Below are 17,594 nucleotides of genomic sequence, written 5' to 3' on the forward strand. Positions count from 1 at the left end.
GCTACCCCACCATGTCAGCTCCTACATATGCAACTTTTAGGAAAAAGAGTGAAGACTAAGGCAGGCCAGGGGCTTTTTGAGATGGTAGATCCTCCCAGGGTTTCCACTTAAGTCTCACTGGTCACAATTGGATCACATGACTTCCAGTGACAAGGAAATGTAGGTAACCATCTTAATTTTTCAACAATTAAAGTAGAGGTCCAAGGGCCCAGCGCAGTAGCTTAGTGCTAAAAGTCCTTGCTTTACAGGTGCCAGGATTCCATATGAGCATCAGTTCCTGTCCCAGCTGCCATGCTTCCCATCCAGCTCCCTCCTTGTAGCCTGGGAAAGCAGTTGAGGACGGCCCAAAGCCTTGGGATCCTGTACCTGCGTGGAAGACCCGAAAGAGGCTTAAGGCTCCTGGCTTCAGATTGGTTCAGCTCTGGCCATTGCAGCCACTTGAGGCATGAGTCAGTGAATGGAAGATTTTCCTCTCTGTCTCTCCTCCTCTCTGTGTATCTGACTTTCTAATTTAAAAAGAAAATTTTCAGGATTTATTAAAAAAAAGAAAGTAGAGGTCCACAGGATGGGTAGTTATGAATGATTTTTGTGCTGCCGGTCCAGAAAATGGCCAATCCAACTGATAAAATTTTATTTTTAAGTGGATTTTGCATAAAAAGTAGTAGAATAAAAAAGCAATACTAGCCTAAATAAAACCAACATTAGAAATACCTTATTGGAAATCCAAGGAAAATTTGGGACAAGCTAATATGCTGAGATTAGTGCACTGCTTGTCTCATTGTCAGAAGAGAAATGAGTGAACTTGTGGTTTTCCTCTTCAAAAATAGTAAGTGGTGGTTGATACAGCAGAGCAGGTGAAGTTCCACTTGAGACACCCTCTTCGTGCATCAGAATGCCAGGTCAAGGCCTAACTACGCTTCCCATCCAGCTTCCTGTTGACGCACCTGGGAAGGCTGCAGGGGTAGTCCTAGCACAAGGGTCTTTGATGATAATTTGCTTGTCTTTCACTAGGAAACAAATTTAAGGAGTTTTCAAATTTTACAAAAGTTTCAGCATTGTGGCATAGCAGGTGAAGTCACTCCTTCTGACTTTAGAGTGCTAGTTCAAGGCCCAGATAAATGCCATCTAGCTTCCTGGTAATGTACCTGGAAAGACTGTGGAAGATGGATAAGGTGGGAAGAAAGAGAATTAAAATTAACATGGAAAGTTAACACTAGGACAGTTAATTAAATTTACTGGGTAAAAAACCAAGTCAGTGGGACTATGACAATATGACCTTCCTGATGATAATCAGACGAATATTAAACGCTCTTTGATGATGATACTTGGGCTGCATGCTGCAGTTTGCACAGCAACATGGATAGGCTTTATACTGTTTAAGTTATGGGGCCTGTACCTGGTAGAATTAAGTGTTAAAGTTGTTCAGGGAGCGTCCTGGGAAGATAAGTGGTCTCTTGATAGAAAACCTGATTCTGTCCGTTGCCTGCCTACATCCCTCAGTGACTTCTTACTGCTTATTCAATAAGCACAAATCATTGGTGTAACCAACAGTCATTCCTTACCTCCTGCTCTATTTTTCTCTGCTCTCCCTTCAGCCCTCCCATTCTCTGCTTTAATTTAACCATGCTGACCAAGTTTCACTCCTTTCTATCTGTCGTACTCTACTTACTGTATTCCTAAACTGTCTGACACACACGTATCCTTCCCTGACTCATTTCTCCCTCATAGACAGCGCTCTGCTTGTTTCAGGCCTTAGACATTCTCTTGGCACCTTACCAGCTGTGTGTCTTAGAGGGCTGACCTTTGCAGGTTGTATTTCAAATCTTCAGTTACAGCCAGCATTCAGCTGAGTTTGACTAGTGTGAATAACTGATGAGGAACCCAAGACGCTCTTGCTCTCCTCTGTGCATTTTGCAGCCACTCTCCTTTATGGCCACATGCTTCTCACACGACAGGTCTGCTGTGCTCCCAGCTTCCTGGTGTTGTAGCACCTGGCCACCTCTCTTCTCTCCTTGTCTTTTCAGCCTGAAACCAATAACGACTTCTGATAGCTGCTCTTATCAGATTCCTTACCATCTCCTGTTTGGTACTGTGAGGTTGTATCAGAACTTGACTTACATACAAAAAGATTTCTGGGAGACCTTTCCTGATTACCATGCAGTTTTGTGCTAACTACATATCACAGTTGGGAGGAGTTCACATTTATATGTGCATGATCAATCTCATTTGATCAGTGTTACCTCTAGTAATGCCTTTGATTACAGCAGGCATAATAATTGCTTTTTTCTCATAATCCTAGGCATTCAGCAGCTATTCAGAAAATGTTTCTAGAAGGACTGCTGACTTCCCTCTCCATAAGCCTCCATTTACCCTTGGTCATTTTTCTTGCCGACCTCCAGAATCTCAACATAGATTTTAGTCACTCTTCTGTTACTTTTCTCCCTTCAAGCCTGTCTCTCATGTGTTTTAACCAAATAAAAACATTTAGGGTGAGGGAGTCCACAAAATGAAATTCATTCTTAATGCTGCTTTTGGGAAAAGCCTAATTTTTAAAGTGAGGATTATAGTTTACAAATGAGCGTATTTGGCATTGCCAAAGATATCAAAAGAACTTTTAACTGTACAGGTTCAGTGTAGTGTAAATAAAATGGTTAGATATGATCTCAAATTTTATTTGCTTTACTTCTATTTTTTAGTTGTGTAGAGTCTTACTGAGTGATATTGAATGAACCTGCAAAGTCTAGATCTATGCACATATTACTGAATGTTCATGCAAAGAGTTTAAAAGAGCTCTCCCTGAAGAACTGCAGTTTTAAATGAGAACATCCAAGATAGACAGACTCATAAATACGTGAGCCCAGAAGCTTCCAAGTTGGCATTTGCAGTGTTTGTTTAAGGCTAGATGCCTTGCACACAGCGTTTTGGTGCTCCTGTTTAACCACTTGCCATTTACAGTCTTAATCTTATCAAAAGGAAGAGAAAGATTAAAGCAAATAAAGCTTTTTTTGAAAATGTCAGTTTTTATGAAAAGTCTGGTTTAGTTCAATTTGGTAATATTTACAAATACAGTAGGGACTCGATGAAATTTTAACCATACATAAGGTTCTATAATTTGGACTCTTTTGTCAACTAAATGCTTTTGAAACTTTAATAGTAAATCCTATGCATCAAGCATTTCCATTCTGAGTTCATCTTGGTTAAAAATAAAAAATGCAATTTCCCTTTTCAGGTGTTTTCTGGAAAAGAGTAGGAACATAAACTCTAATTCAACATTAAGTTACTGTTGAGTTTGAGAAAACTGGATAAGAAATGGAAAGCAATGTATAATTCTTCCCTTCAAGGAAAAGAAGCAGTGGGAAAACAGGTTGAGCAGTCCTTTGAGTATTGCTGTGAGGGAGATTTAGAATAAAATACTTAACAGGAAAATAACATTCTTTAGGGAAAACCAGAAAAGAATATATCAAGAAAGTGCTTTTTGATCTAAGCTTCACACTATATGTAGACTTTTGAGATGACAGAGGGAGCATTTCCAGGTGGGAACCAGGTAAAACCACAGTAAGGAGGGAAAATGTCTCAGTATGGCTAGGCTATAGTGAGGTAAAGAATATGGTAACATAGGATGATTATGCAAAGCAGAAAGGGGAAGATTGGACCGTTACAGTGCTTTACATATCAGGCTAGGAGGTTTGGCTGTTACTGTCTGAGACAATAGAATGAAAGTGATCTAATCGCAATTTTCCGTTGGCCAGACTTGACCAAAAGCCACTTACTGGCGGCATGACCTCAGATGAAGTTCCTAAACCTGCCTCATCCACAAGCACTTCATTCTTCTGGGTAGTGGGCTAAGAGGCTGCGCAGGGTCATCTGAAGGCTAAATGAGATTCTATATTAAAATGTCTGGCATATCAATACTAATGGTGTTTTTCAAAAATGGCAGCAACTGGTAAATAACGTCCAATGATTTGCAAGGCAAAGATCTGAAACAGATGAGGGGTGATGACCGTGTGAGCCAGGCTAGTGGAAATAGAAATACAAAATAGAATCCCTGTGTTTTGGATACCATTTGAAACAGAGGGGCTTTCAGAGGAAAGAAGAAACTAGAAAGATGAGGTTTGGCAAGGAAGAAGAAAGAGGAGAGGAGGGCTCTCACTCTGAGCACGTTGGGTTTAAGGTGCAGTAACAAACAGGTCAGTCCAGAAAGGGAGTTTTTTCCCATTTATATATATTTTTTTTAAATTATATTTTTGACAATCTTTTCATAGTTAATTGGGGTAAAAAGGTTCAAGGGCTACAGGAAAGTGGGTAAGACTATTATTTCCACATTGTTTCCTTCATGTATCTGGGGTAAAGGGAGATAGTAAGGGAGAAGCCCCACCCAGTCTCCCACCCACCCCAGGTCCCTGATGTGGGGCATGCTCCGCGGGTCTTGCTCAAGTGGTTTTGATAGTTCAACAGTTATGAATTGCTGCTAATCTCGCCACTCCAAGCATGATGATCATTGAAGAATACACTGATTGACGTAGTCCATCATACAGTCTCCGTTTGTCCAGTTTTTCACTGCCAACATATGGCTGAGGTGGTTGATTGGCTTGTTCTGGCCTCTGTCTTTTCATGGTTAGGGTTCCAAGTCCGGCAGTTTGATTGGGGAGATCCCCAAAAAAACTTTGTCTGAGGTGTTTCTAGACCAGATTCCTGTATGAACTAACAAGTACAGGAACCGGCACAGTCCATGACCCCGATCACCTGGTGGTTGCAATTGCTGGGTTGATTCTGTTTCCAGCTCTGTCTTCCACTGGAACCAATGGGTGTTACAGTCCAGCCTGATTTTGCCCAGCACATACTTGGCCCTCACATAAACCAGTGGGAGCTGTAGCCTAGTCAGAGCGACCCACAATAACACCCACCAGGCCCGCCCTCTACCCTGGTTTGCCAGTATGTGCAGCAGACTAGTCCAGTCTGTCCCACATCCCAGAAAGTTAGTGTGAATCTAACACTGGTAATTGTCCCTACTTTAATATCATGTGCACAAATCCAAACTTTTTATTCCAGTTCTCTGACTAGGAACGAGTCCTTGCATAAGCTCTGCAATGGAGGTATAGGACCAGGCGTTTGCCCTGGTGCTTCAAATACTTGTGTCCCTCGTAGGGGTGGAGTGCCCAGCTCTGGCTCCAGCTATCTGTACCACAGACCCTGTGAGTAAACAGTGATGGCTCAGGTGGTTGGTCTCCTGCCACCCACCTGGGGCAGCATGAATTCTGTCCCAGTTCCAGGCCTTGGCCTCAGAACAGCCAGGCCATTGCTGCCTTGGGAAATGAAACAGAAGGTGCAATTACTGCATCTGCCCATCTCTCCACCCATTTGTTCCTCTGCCCCTCAAACAAATAGATACATTTCAAAATAGATAAATGCCTCAGTGTGTATAAGCACTAAATGTAAGTAAAATGCTTAGTGCATAACAATTTATTATTGAAATTGGGCTATTTGCTACCTCTTTTGTCCCTGCTTTTATGCAAATATCTGCGTGATCTTATATGTTCCTTGCATCTATTCCCTTTTTAAATGTTTCTTTAGTTAGAGATTTCCCCTGTCTTCTCTCTTATTCCCCAAATGGCTGCAACAGCCAAGGCTGGGCCACCTGGGTCCCAAGGGCAGAACAAGAGCTGTCACCTGCTCCCTCCCAGGTTACCCACGAGTGGGAAACCAGAATGAAGAGCGGAACTGGAACTCGACCCACAGGCACTCTGACGTGGGATAGCTGCTGCACCAAACTCAGGCCTGCCCTCCCTTTTAACTCCTTACATAGCCAGGTGGAGGGCCAAGGAAGGCCATTTCAGAGGCTTAAGCCACTTGTTGGGATACTCACAACTCATATCAGACTGCCTGTGATTAGGTTTTGTCTCTTCCGCACTTCCCATCTGGTTGTTCTTCAGTGCACCTGGGAAACAGTGGGTGATGGCCCAAGTTCTTTGGTTCCTGCCACACATGGGACTATTGGCTTAGGCCTGCAGACATTTGGGGAATGAGCCAGTGGATGGGAGATCTCTTTTTTTTCCCTCTCTCCCTCCCTCTTCCAAGTTCTCTTCCCCATATAAGTCTACCTTCTAAATAAACAATCCTTAAAAAAAATTTTTTTTAGGAGGGTACATTGTGACACTGTAGGTAAGCCACTTCCTGCAAGGTCAACATCATGTAAGAATTAGTTCAAGTACTGGTTGCTTCACTTCCAAACCAGCCTCCTGCCAATGCGCCTGGGAAAATAGCAGGTGATGATCAAGTGCTTTGAATTCTGCCATGCACATGGGAGACCCAGATGGCACTTTGGTCTCCTGGCTTCTGTCTGTCCCAATCCCTGCCATTGGAGCCTTTTAGGGAGTTAACAAGCGGATGAAGATGTCGCCTTCTCCCTGTCCCCCTCCAGTGGCTTCCAAATAAATACATAAATTTGTTTGTTTTAAATTTTAAGTAATGTTTCAAATAATGACTTGAGAACATGAGCAATTTTAGTAAGGCTCTTGTAGAAAGCTGGAGATTAGCTACCTGCTGTCCATTTCAACTGAGCATTAAAGTATGGAGAAAAATTTCAGTTTCAGGAAGACTCAGATTCAAGAATTTCTTAGATATAAAGAGTGTGAATGTCATGCCATAGATATCTAAATAATAATGTACTGTTAGGACATTGAGGAAATAGGAATACCTGGTACTAACCTGGCGGAGACCTCTGGCAGTCACTGCTGTTTTCTTTAATATAAGAGCCCTTTTTTTTTTTTCAAGATTTTTTAAAAACATTGAAAGGCAGATTTAGAGGGAGGGACAGTGAGGTACCTTATCTGCTGGTTCACTCCTCAGACTGCTTTTAAGCCAGACTGAAACCAGCAGCTTCTTCTGGGTTTAATGTGAGTCACCATTTTTAAAAGTAAAGTTCTATGATTTAGTAATTGAAAGGAGTTTAAAAATAAATAAGCTGAAAGTAAAACTAAGTTGAAATTTTTGCTTTTGCCTTCAAACAGACAAATTTAAATAGACAATAACAGCAACACTTAATTTGAATGGCCTGTTAAAAATCAGTCTTATAATTCCATAAGGTGATGTAAATTTCTCCACAAATATTGAGCATGGATAGGTTAAGGAGGTTGAGGACATCTTTGTTTATATTTGAAAACATTTTGATTTACATTGATATTACGTTGTACTAGACAAATAAGTGGGTTATACTTGAAATTTTATAAAAGGTATGCTGTACACTGGAGAAGAAAGTTAGTCACTGTGAATGAGACTGCTTCTGGTTAATTAACATTTCTTTACAGACTAGCGAGTGATCGAGTGTAACAGATGGCATCTCTTTTTCCAACAGGAAGTGTGTGCCTTAGCTTTCCTGACTTTATCAGCACTGAGAATGTTGTCAACAATTTAAGTATAAATCCATTTAACATAAGAAAGTAAATATCGTGAAAAGCAGATTCTTTTTGGAAAAAGATTTGTTTTATATCTTGGAAAGGCTTCTGGGCAGAGGCAGGGGGTGGCATGGGGAAGTAGATCTTCCCTCTGCTTTTTTCCTCCTGGTAGGCTGCACTGGTTGGATCCGGGCTAGCCAGGAGCCAGGGGCTTCGTCCACATTTCCCGCAGGTGCAGGCGCCATCTTCCTTTGCTTTCTGATATTGTATACTTTATAAGATAAAAGATATACATGTTTGGACTACTTTTCAGGAAGCTATACAGAAGATTACAAAATCATAATCCTGTTCAGAGAGGTCACTGTTGATTTAGAAAAGCTATATAAAATGTATACTTACATATACTGTTCACATATAGAATGTGTTTAAAGAATAAAATGAGTTTATCATTTCTTTTTGTAACCTACCTGATAATTTTATATACTAAGGTCGTGTTTCTCTCTGGCTACTCAGGTCATTGTTTTTTTGTCTGCATAAATATGCAGACTGTGTTCCTTAATTTAATGTTTCACTTGCTAATAAACATTAGATCTTTCCCCAATTTTATGATGCTTTCAAGAAATTTCTATTGCCAGTATGTGTATATTTGTGCTCATTTATTCTGAAGAATGAGTGACATAACTTTTTGTATAGAAAAACCAAATAATTATTTTAGGCTTTGTAGTCACTGTTCAAAGTGCTCCCCTGTACTATTGTAGCTGTCAGAGCTGCTGTAGACAATGAGCAGGGCTGTTTCTAACACACCCTTCTTACCAACAGTCCACAGACCATAGTATACTAACTGCTGCTGATTTAAGTAACCTTGGTCACAGATTATGCAGAAATGAAAAGGGATTAACACATATTTCAAAACTGCTTTCCATTTGGAATAAGGCCTGTCATTTATCTTACTGTTCCAAAATTTTTTAAAGATGTATTTATTTTTATTGCAAAGAGAGGAGAAGGCAGGTAAATCATCTGTCCGATGATTCACTCCCCAAGTGACTGCATTGGCCAGAGCTGAACTGATCCAAAGCCAGGAACCAGGAACCAGGAACAACTTCTGGGTCTCCTACACAGGAGCAGTGTCCCAAGACTTTGGGCCATCCTAGACTGCCTTCCCAGACCACAAGAGGGAGCTGGATTAGAACTGGTGCCCATATGGAATCCCCCTGCTAATTCTTTTTTTAACTTTGACAGTTGTATCGTGATTGTAAGGGAATGTGGTGTTAAGAGATACACATTTGAATATTCGGCAGTAGGATGCTTCACATCTACAGCTTACCTCCAGTGGCTCAGGAAAATCAAAAGCACTGAAAAGGAAACAGATGTAACAAAGTACTAACAATTGGAAACACTTTGTTGCATTTTTGCAACTTTTTGTAAGCTTGAAATTATTTCCAGATAAAAGGCTATTTAAAAAAATAAATAAAGCCAGCTGTCCGTCTCTAAGGTTCTCTTACTTCCTTAGTAAGATATAAACCACCCGACAGAAGTGTAGGACAAGACAGTTAGCTCAGGACTGACTTGGTAATTCAGAATAAGGTATTTCTGTGTAAAAGAAGAATTAAAAAGATCAAATGCTCTACTCTAATTGTTTTCATAACGTTAGCCTTTGTATACTTTTCTGAGCTTATTTCACTGTGATGGTTGTATAAAATTCAGATTCATTTTAAATCATAACATTAATGGAAACTTCAGTCAGGCCAAGAAGAAAGGAGACCAAAGTGCAGTACAGGTAATTGCTCAGTTGTAATTATTTTCCTATTAGCCTTTTGAACTTGAGCAGAGGATCCTTTTTATTCTTAGATCTCCCTGGATAGGGTTATTTGGATAATGGAGCTTATCAGCATATTTATGAGTCTTTGTTGTCTCTAAGATGAGGGAACCAAGGAATACAGTTCTGATTCACCTGTGTTTGCTTTAGGGACCGATTGGTCAGATGGCGGGCTGACATTCAGCTTTGAAGGACCTCTCTCGTATTTTCACCCAGAAAGGAATCTTCCCCAGGGGAGATAACAAAAGTGACTGGCTTATGCTAGATATTTATGCCTATAGTTCCATTTAGCCTTGACAGTCCAAGTGCTGTAGGATACTGTTAAAGCCAAAACCCAAACCTAAGTACAAATCTACCCCCACACAGTGTTCAGTTTCCCGTGAGAGAATTCTGCATCTGCCATGGTTGAGTAATATTTTTTTCCAGCTATCCTTTAAGAGTTAATTACTGAAGGGCCAGACACGGTAGCTTAGTGACGAAAGTCTTCACCTTGCACACATCAGGATCTCATATGAGTGCTGGTTCTTTTATTTTTTTTTAAGATTTGTTTTATTTTTTATTGCAAAGTCAGATATATAGAGAGAGAGAGGAGGAGAGACAGAGAAGATCTTCCATCTGATGATTCACTCCACAAGTGACTGCAATGGCTGGAACTGTGCCAATCTGAAGCCAGGAGCTAGGAGTCTTCCAGGTCTCCCAAACGGGTGCAGGGTCTGAAAGCTCTGGGCCCCATCCTCGATTGCTTTCCCAGGCCACAGGCAGGGAGCTGGATGGGAATTGGGGCCGTTGGGATTAGAATCACATGGGATCCCGGTGCATTTAAGACGAAGACTTTAGCCACTAGGCCACCATCTTGGGCCAGAGCACTGGTTCTAATCCCATGTATAATAAATGTATAATAGAATTATACATTTGCTTGAAATCCACACATACTTTTTCATCATATCTTTTCCACAGACTTTTTGAAAATCCCTCATAAACACAGTATCTGACTTTTTCCGTTAGAGTGATAGACCTGAGTGAAACATGATTGAGGATTTAGTGAGATTCATGGAAGCAGAGAGGACAATATTTAAGGTGCCGACGGGCCTAGGAAGCATTTCATGAAGTGTTTTCTGTGCTATAAAATCTGTGTGTGCTTAGAGGTAAATCAGGTGGATATGAAATGACCCCTCAGAGACTATAATTTACTTTTTCTTGCTTTCTTTTTCACTCTTGAGCATAAAAGATTTGTTAGCTTCTCAGAGGTGTAACTTGGCTGAAATATGCTATATAAGCAAATTGAATGATGGTTTTGTTTCTTTAGTTTTTTGACTTCTAAATTATTTCATATTATTTTATATCCAAGTGATTCATTTGTGTGGGAGAGGGAAGGAACAGATGAGGGGAACAGGAGGCAAGAAACACAAACAGGATACTTTCCGTAGTAAATATTTGTCATAGTATTAATGGAGCTAGATCATTAGTTAGATCATTGCCTTTTTTAAAATCATAGGTGGTAAGATAGAAATCTGTTCAAAGAAAGCCTGTTGCTTCTAGTTGGGATGGGCAGTAGAGTGTTAGCACCTAGCCTGGCAGTAATTTGTTCTCTGTACCCATAAGCAGATTGACCTGACACCTGTTATTTAGTGAAATGACTAGAAAACTAGATTTTTAGCATACTCTGTGACAAATATTGTATGAATAGATGCTCACTGTGTAAAATAGTTCATTTATTTAATATAAATTTTTTTCTAGTTATGATTTCTCAGTTGTAAGCAGGTGTTTGGAGGAAAATCATTTAATCCTCTGATCATTTAACACTCTAATCTTTTAATGCTCTAATTAGAATGTCCAGAGTTCCTAATGATCAGAATCTAATTAACCTGCCCCCAAAGCAAGCCGAGCCCCAGTGACCTGTATGCTGGTCCATCCCAGGCTGTGATATAGTCACTGTCTTAGCCCTTTGGCCTGCTATATCTACATGCCATAAAACAGCCGTCTTATGAACTACAAAGGTTTATTTTTACAGTTCTGAAGGCTAGGAAGCTCCAAATTAGGGAGTGGGGACACATCAGGTAGTCAGTTCATAGCAGTCACCTTCTGGGCAGGATGGGGGTGGGGGCTCCTGGGCTTATAGAATTTTGGTTGCTGGACCGAAGGAACTGTTGCATATTCTTAGGAACACAACAACTATATTTTACAAATGCAGGAGGCGTTTTGACAGAAATGCCTAGATACTTCATTAGTAGACCGATTTGTGAAGACAACTTTTAACTTTGGAGAATCTCCATTTCCAGGGCACTTGCACAGTATAACCAAATAGTTCTACTTTCAACATGTATTTGTAAACAAATTATTTGTAGAACATTTGTTTCCGTTGCTTGTAATGTTTATCTAGCAAGCACTGAAACAAAGATTATGTACTTCTCCGGGATACTATGACTAAGGAAGCCAGAAACAACTCTAGGTAACAATTCTGAAAATGAAGGAAAAGCAGAAACATGGGGTTTTCCATAAAACCTGTGCGAAAGTGAAGGTTCCTTGTTCAGTTTACTGAGTCATTGTTACACCAACAGAAATCATATTTCAATTCTTTTAAAATGTAGGCAACAAATTCACTGCACACAAATGCAATAGTAGTTGCTCAAGAAGGGAGTTCTACAGTGAGTTGCAAGTACCCTTCCAAAAAATGTCTGATTGATAGGAATTAAACTATGTATGACTCCTTCAAGACTCCCCTCTTTTACAACCTGATGCTGCATATCATTTGCCATCTCTTATCATCATGCTTCTTTTTTTTTAAGATTTATTTTATTTTTATTGGAAAGGCAGATATACAGAGAGGAAGCTCTTCCATCCGATGATTCACTCCCCAAGTGAGCGCATGCTTCTTAAAAACTTCTGTGGGAAGATCTGTTACTGTAGATCATGGTGGCCTTAAGTGTCAAGTTACTGGATGCCTCTTCCCCATTAAATCTTGTCCTGGCTTTTTGATGGAAGGCTCAGCATTTCACCTGCTGTACAGGAAAAGGGAGGGAGAAGGGGACTAAGTTTCTATCTGCCCAAATAAGTGGAAAGGAGATAGATCATAGGTCCTTCCTCCCGGATCCCAGCCAGAACTGGACCAGGAGCCTAGAGCGAACTGCGGTGTTACTGAGTCCACACCCTGGCCTTTTTACCACATGCCCATTGTTTTTATACCTTCAAGAGTTAGGTGTTCTGTCTTCACAGTTCCCTACTATTTGAGTATTCTCGTCAAATCACTGGTATCCTCATCAAAATTTCTCGATTGCAGATTTCCCTGAAACAAGCAAGGACTTTGTTACTGTATTTTCAGAGTCTTAGACTTGTTTTGGATATTCAGTTGAGTCTACAGGACTTTAACTTTTGAATGTGGATAATTTAGAAAACTCCATGAAATTTGAAACATGGGATTTGTAAAAAATATTGTGAAAAAGTTGTTTTATACTGACATTGTATATATTGTGTTTCATGTCACATTTTACCCTTCCTGTTCCACTATTTGACAGAAAACAAAATAAAACAAAGCTGTGGAATAGTATTCATGATGTGTTTTTCAGAAACTTGCTGTATGAAAGCATGTATGTTCAGAGTGTACCTGCTCCCAGCAGGTGAGAGTCTGTCATTTAGTGATCTCTTTACTATTTTGAAGAGTTTGAGGTCTTTTTGCTCAGTGTTACAAGCTCATACGGGGAGAACAGTTTGTAAAATAAGTTATATTGATGTGTTATTGAAATGGCTTCTATCCATTCTACACTATTATCTGTGTTAGAAAGACATTAAAAAATCAATATGTTTTCCCCTACCCCCTCACCCTAAGCGAAAATAAGACATTACAGCTGGGTCCAAGAAAGGCTAAGTGGATGTCAGAGTGTGAAAGCTCTTAAAGCCCGTCTCGATGTTGCCAAATTGCTCGCTACAGCAAGGATGAACACGTGGCTGGATTTTTTTTTTACATTATTGGTGAAGTTAAGTACAGGTTGTCTACAGTGTTGTGGATATTGGGCCCTGTGAGCCAACACATATAATTAGCAGGCGTCTGCAATTTTTGATAATTAACTTAGGGGGTTTTTGGTTTGTTTTTGCCTTGTTTTGAGTACCATTGAAGCTATATTTCTAGCCCAGTAAAGATCTATTGCTTGGTTTCCACAAATAGCAAATCAGTTCATATAGGCCCAGCAACAGAGAGTGTATCCTACCTTTATAATTTATTTATTTTTTACATATTTATAATTTAAATGCTATATAAATACTTACATTCTATATGTTATTAAATATTGTCACTTTCCAATGTAATGTAACTCTTGGGGTTTTATGAGATGATGGGTATGATAGTTTCTGACACAATGCCTGGTAAGTTAAACATTAAAGTTTTAGTTTAGAAAGGATACCAGAATCTTTGCTGGACCTGAGTGCAGGTATTATGGCCACGTTCATGGTTGTGTGCATCAGATTTTAACAAGAAGTTTAAACAAGAGTATGACCAGGCCTTAGAAACAAACGGGGGATGGAGGGAGGGGGCAGCGCTATGGCATAGAGTTAAGCTGCCACCTGGAGCACCAGCGTCCTTTATGGGTGCCAGTTTGAGTCCTGGCTGCTCCACTTCCAATCTAGCGTCCCTACTAATGTGCCTGAGGAAGCAGCAGATGGCCCAGATCTCTGGGTCTGTCATACGTGTGAAAACCCAGAAGCTCCTGGCTTTGGCCTGGCCTAGCCCCAGCCTTTGTGGCCATTTAGAGAGTGAATCCATGTATGGAAGATCTTTCTATCCTTCCCTCCATGGCTCTGATTTGAAATAAATAAATCAGAGAGGAAGAGACAGACGGGAAGAGAGAACTTGAAACCAGAGAGTAAAACACCATTTGCTGTCTCCCTGTTCTGAGCTGCTGGTGTGCTTTGTTCTTGCAAGCGTTCTCTACTTCCAGTCCAGAGGAATCCACACAGGTGACCACAGCCACTAATTATATTCATCTTAAGAATCTCTGAATCAAAATTCTAGATATCCAGAAAGAAACTTCAGTTGATACAGTTTGGATCCAGTTTGTGCCATCTAGTGTGGCAAGACAGTGAACATGTATTACAGCAGCAGGACAGCTCACACTGTCACCATACTCTGGGTTAGAGGGCTGCAGGGACAGTCCTAAAGCCAGAGAACACTTAGTAAATGTTGGTGTGTTTTACTAAGCATATACTCATTACTTATAAGTATTATTAACTTAATTTCTTTTTTCTTTTAGAAAATATCATTTATGCCATAAAGTGCAGGTTTTAGAAAGTATTTATGACAGACTGATATTATTGGTGTTATAAGCATCGTGCATATTGATTAGAAGATAGTATGTTGTGTAATATTTTATTTATTAGATAACCACAGTATTTGGATTCTATTGTCTATGAAACATGCTTTTCCTATTAAAACATGTTCTGTTATGAACAGGATAGGATATTATCTTCCAGTAAATCTTAACTGACAGATAATATCATGATGGGCTAATTTCCTGATGTGCTGCTTCTGTGTGAAGCCCTGCTTCCCATCCAGCTCCCTGCTTGTGGCCTGGGAAAGCAGTCAGGACGGCCCAGAGCCTTGGGACCTTGCACCCATGTGGGAGACCCAGCAGAGGCTTCTGGCTCCTGGCTTCAGATTGGTTCACCTCCGGCCGTTACAGCCACTTGGGAAGTGAATCGTCGGACAGAAGATCTTCCTCTCTGTCTTTCCTCCTCTCTATATATCTGACCTTGTAATAAAAATAAATAAATCTTTTAAAAAAAAAAGAAATAAAAATACCTACACTAACTTCGGTTCAGTTCTTGGTTCAGCCCTGGTTCTACATTAAAAGCTAAAGGTAAATCACCAAAAAAAAAAAAGGAAAAACATTTCAACTGTTAAACTTTACTGTACTCAGATTCATACAGCTTTGGTTTTTACTCATTTGTTGTCCTTAGCTTCCTGTAATTAAAAAAATTTGCATTCTAAATTTCAACTTTGTTACTGCTTACTACAAAATATTTTTATATTCTCGGAATGTGTCCTTGAGGGCGTTGGTAAATGAAATCTAATATTATAAATAAGTTATTTACAATGTGATATGGCAAGAATAGGTGGGCGTTTGGATATATTGAAATACAAGTGATTAGGGGGTTGTATTATAAATCTTCAGGTAGTCCACAATTTGACTATATTTCCCATTTTCAGAGCATAAGACTTTTTTATAATAAAAATAACTTTACAAAATGTATTAATGCCCAAATTAAAGAATATCTTCAAATAAATGTTATCTTATCATCCAGCACTGACAAGTAGGAAAATTGAATTTCTCATTGAAGTTTGTGTTTTAAAGCAGCATAGTGACATATGTGGATATTAGCAGGGTTTTTGCAAAGTTCTTTGTGTCATACTCCTGGAGAACAGGTAAGGGATGTGGGCAAGTGGGCAGTAGTTAGACTGGTTTGTAATTGAATTCAGTAAATAACGATTGAATTCTTGTCATCTGGAGGGATGTGGTATCCTAGCCTTTTTTAAAGTTACTGATTTGAATAAAATTAGAACTAGTGTGCCTTTCTGCATTCACAATGATGTGAATCTGGGATTCATATCCCTCATAAATAGATGACAAATTTGTTTAAAAAATAAAATGATCATATAAATCAGAGCAGAGTATCTCATTAACTCAGAGTAAAACATAATGTAAGCTGTTTTCTTTGCCTCCCTCCAGAGAGAAAATTCAGCTATCTCTTGCTAGCTACAGGAAACCCCCTGTGTATAGCATTCGTAGGCACTAAGTTTTCTTATATAAAATGGCATAATATTTACATATAACGTACACACATCCTCTGGTATTCTTAAACTTATGTCTAGATTGTTTTCAATATCTAACACAGTATGAATGTTACATAAATAGAATATTGCATTGTTTGGTGCAGATACAGTTTTTTTACTTTCTGGTTGGCTGAATCCACAGGTGAAAGTCTGCACATACAGAGGATAACCGTCAAAAGGGGGATTTCAAAGATATATCAGACATATATTACTTCTGTTAAATTTGAGGCAAACAGGACTCAGAATTTCATTTATTATATATAATGTTTATAATGACTCAGCCTTAAAAGTTCTCAATTTTGCATTAAGATATATCAGAAAATATGAAAGATGAATGGTTTTACAGAGTATTATGAGGAATAACTTTCATTTCACCTTTATCCCTAAATTTTCTACAGTGATCATGGATTGAACACAATTATTAGCTTGGTTTTTGGGGTTGTTTTTGATGACCTAATAGTATAGTCTGGGAATATGCTGATTTATATAGTTTAAATGGTGATTTCCAGGTTGCCATTGTGGCACAGTGGGTAAACTGATGCTTGCAGTGCCAGCATCCCACGTCAGACAGTCTTGAGTGCTGCAATCTCATCTAGCTTCCTGCAGGTTCACTCAGGATTGCAGAAGATCCCAAGTACTTGGGCCTCTCTCACCATCGGGGAGGCCAGCAGGGAATACCTTGCCCTTCTTCAGCCTTGCCCAGCCCTCAGGGTTGTCGACATTTGAAGGGTGAAGCAGGAGGTGAAAGATCACTGTCTCTTTTCTCTGTGTCATTCTGCCTTTTAAATAAGTTCTAGTTTTAGGGAAAAGATTCCCTCTTTTTGTTTTTCCATAATAGCAGTCACCATGGTGGTATAAACAGCAGCAACTTTGGGCCTTCTCAGTATTCTGTTTTCGTAATCTACTGTGAATCCTTGAAGTTGATTCTTTTTTTTTTTTTCCTCTTTATCAAAGGTTGAGTTAATAAAAGGAAATTTACAAAGTGTTGGACTTACACTTCGTTTAGTCCAGTCAACTGATGGATATGCTGGACACGTCATAATTGAAACAGTGGCCCCAAACTCGCCTGCTGCAATTGCAGATCTTCAGCGAGGAGATCGACTTATTGCTATTGGAGGTAATTATATTAATATGCAGTGTATTTTACAAAGAAACTGGAGAGCAGTTGGAAGTTTTCCCTTACATATTTTTATAAGTGCCTGTTAGTTTTGTTTTGCTTAGAAAGTTACAAAAATAAAGTTTATTATAAATAAAAATCTTAAGGAAGCCTCGCATGCCATTTTAGTCCTAAAGCACAAGCCTTTAAATTCAACATTAGACCATTTTTCTTATTTCCCCTCCTTTCCTACCTTCTATTCCTACATTTTTCATCGAGTATAAAAGATATCTCAACAATAACTTTAAATTGGCACAACAATAAATTGGCACTATTGTCCTTATCACTTGTCAGATAACAAACAGAGAAGCAAGTAATTTTCCTGGTCCAAGAGGGTATATTTGATGTAGCCTGTTGCCCCACATTATCTGAATATCCAGCAATTGTTCATTCAAATTTCAGCCCAGATCA

The 17,594-nt window shown here is 39.5% G+C and overlaps 1 protein-coding gene across 1 annotated transcript in view; it reads left to right on the top strand.

Moving 5' to 3' along the window:
• The window catches only part of PDZD8 (PDZ domain containing 8), a 58,936-nt gene that overhangs the window by 35,855 nt on the left and 5,487 nt on the right, over window positions 1-17,594 (top strand). Inside the window, exon 4 of the mRNA XM_040992044.1 lies at window positions 16,982-17,144. Coding sequence (XP_040847978.1) covers window positions 16,982-17,144 — 163 coding nt within the window. The remainder of the gene's footprint in view (window positions 1-16,981; window positions 17,145-17,594) is intronic.

Source organism: Ochotona curzoniae, unplaced genomic scaffold (genome assembly GCF_017591425.1).
Source record: "Ochotona curzoniae isolate NIBS_2020 unplaced genomic scaffold, NIBS_Ocur_1.0 contig_66, whole genome shotgun sequence".
Lineage (NCBI taxonomy): Eukaryota > Metazoa > Chordata > Mammalia > Lagomorpha > Ochotonidae > Ochotona > Ochotona curzoniae.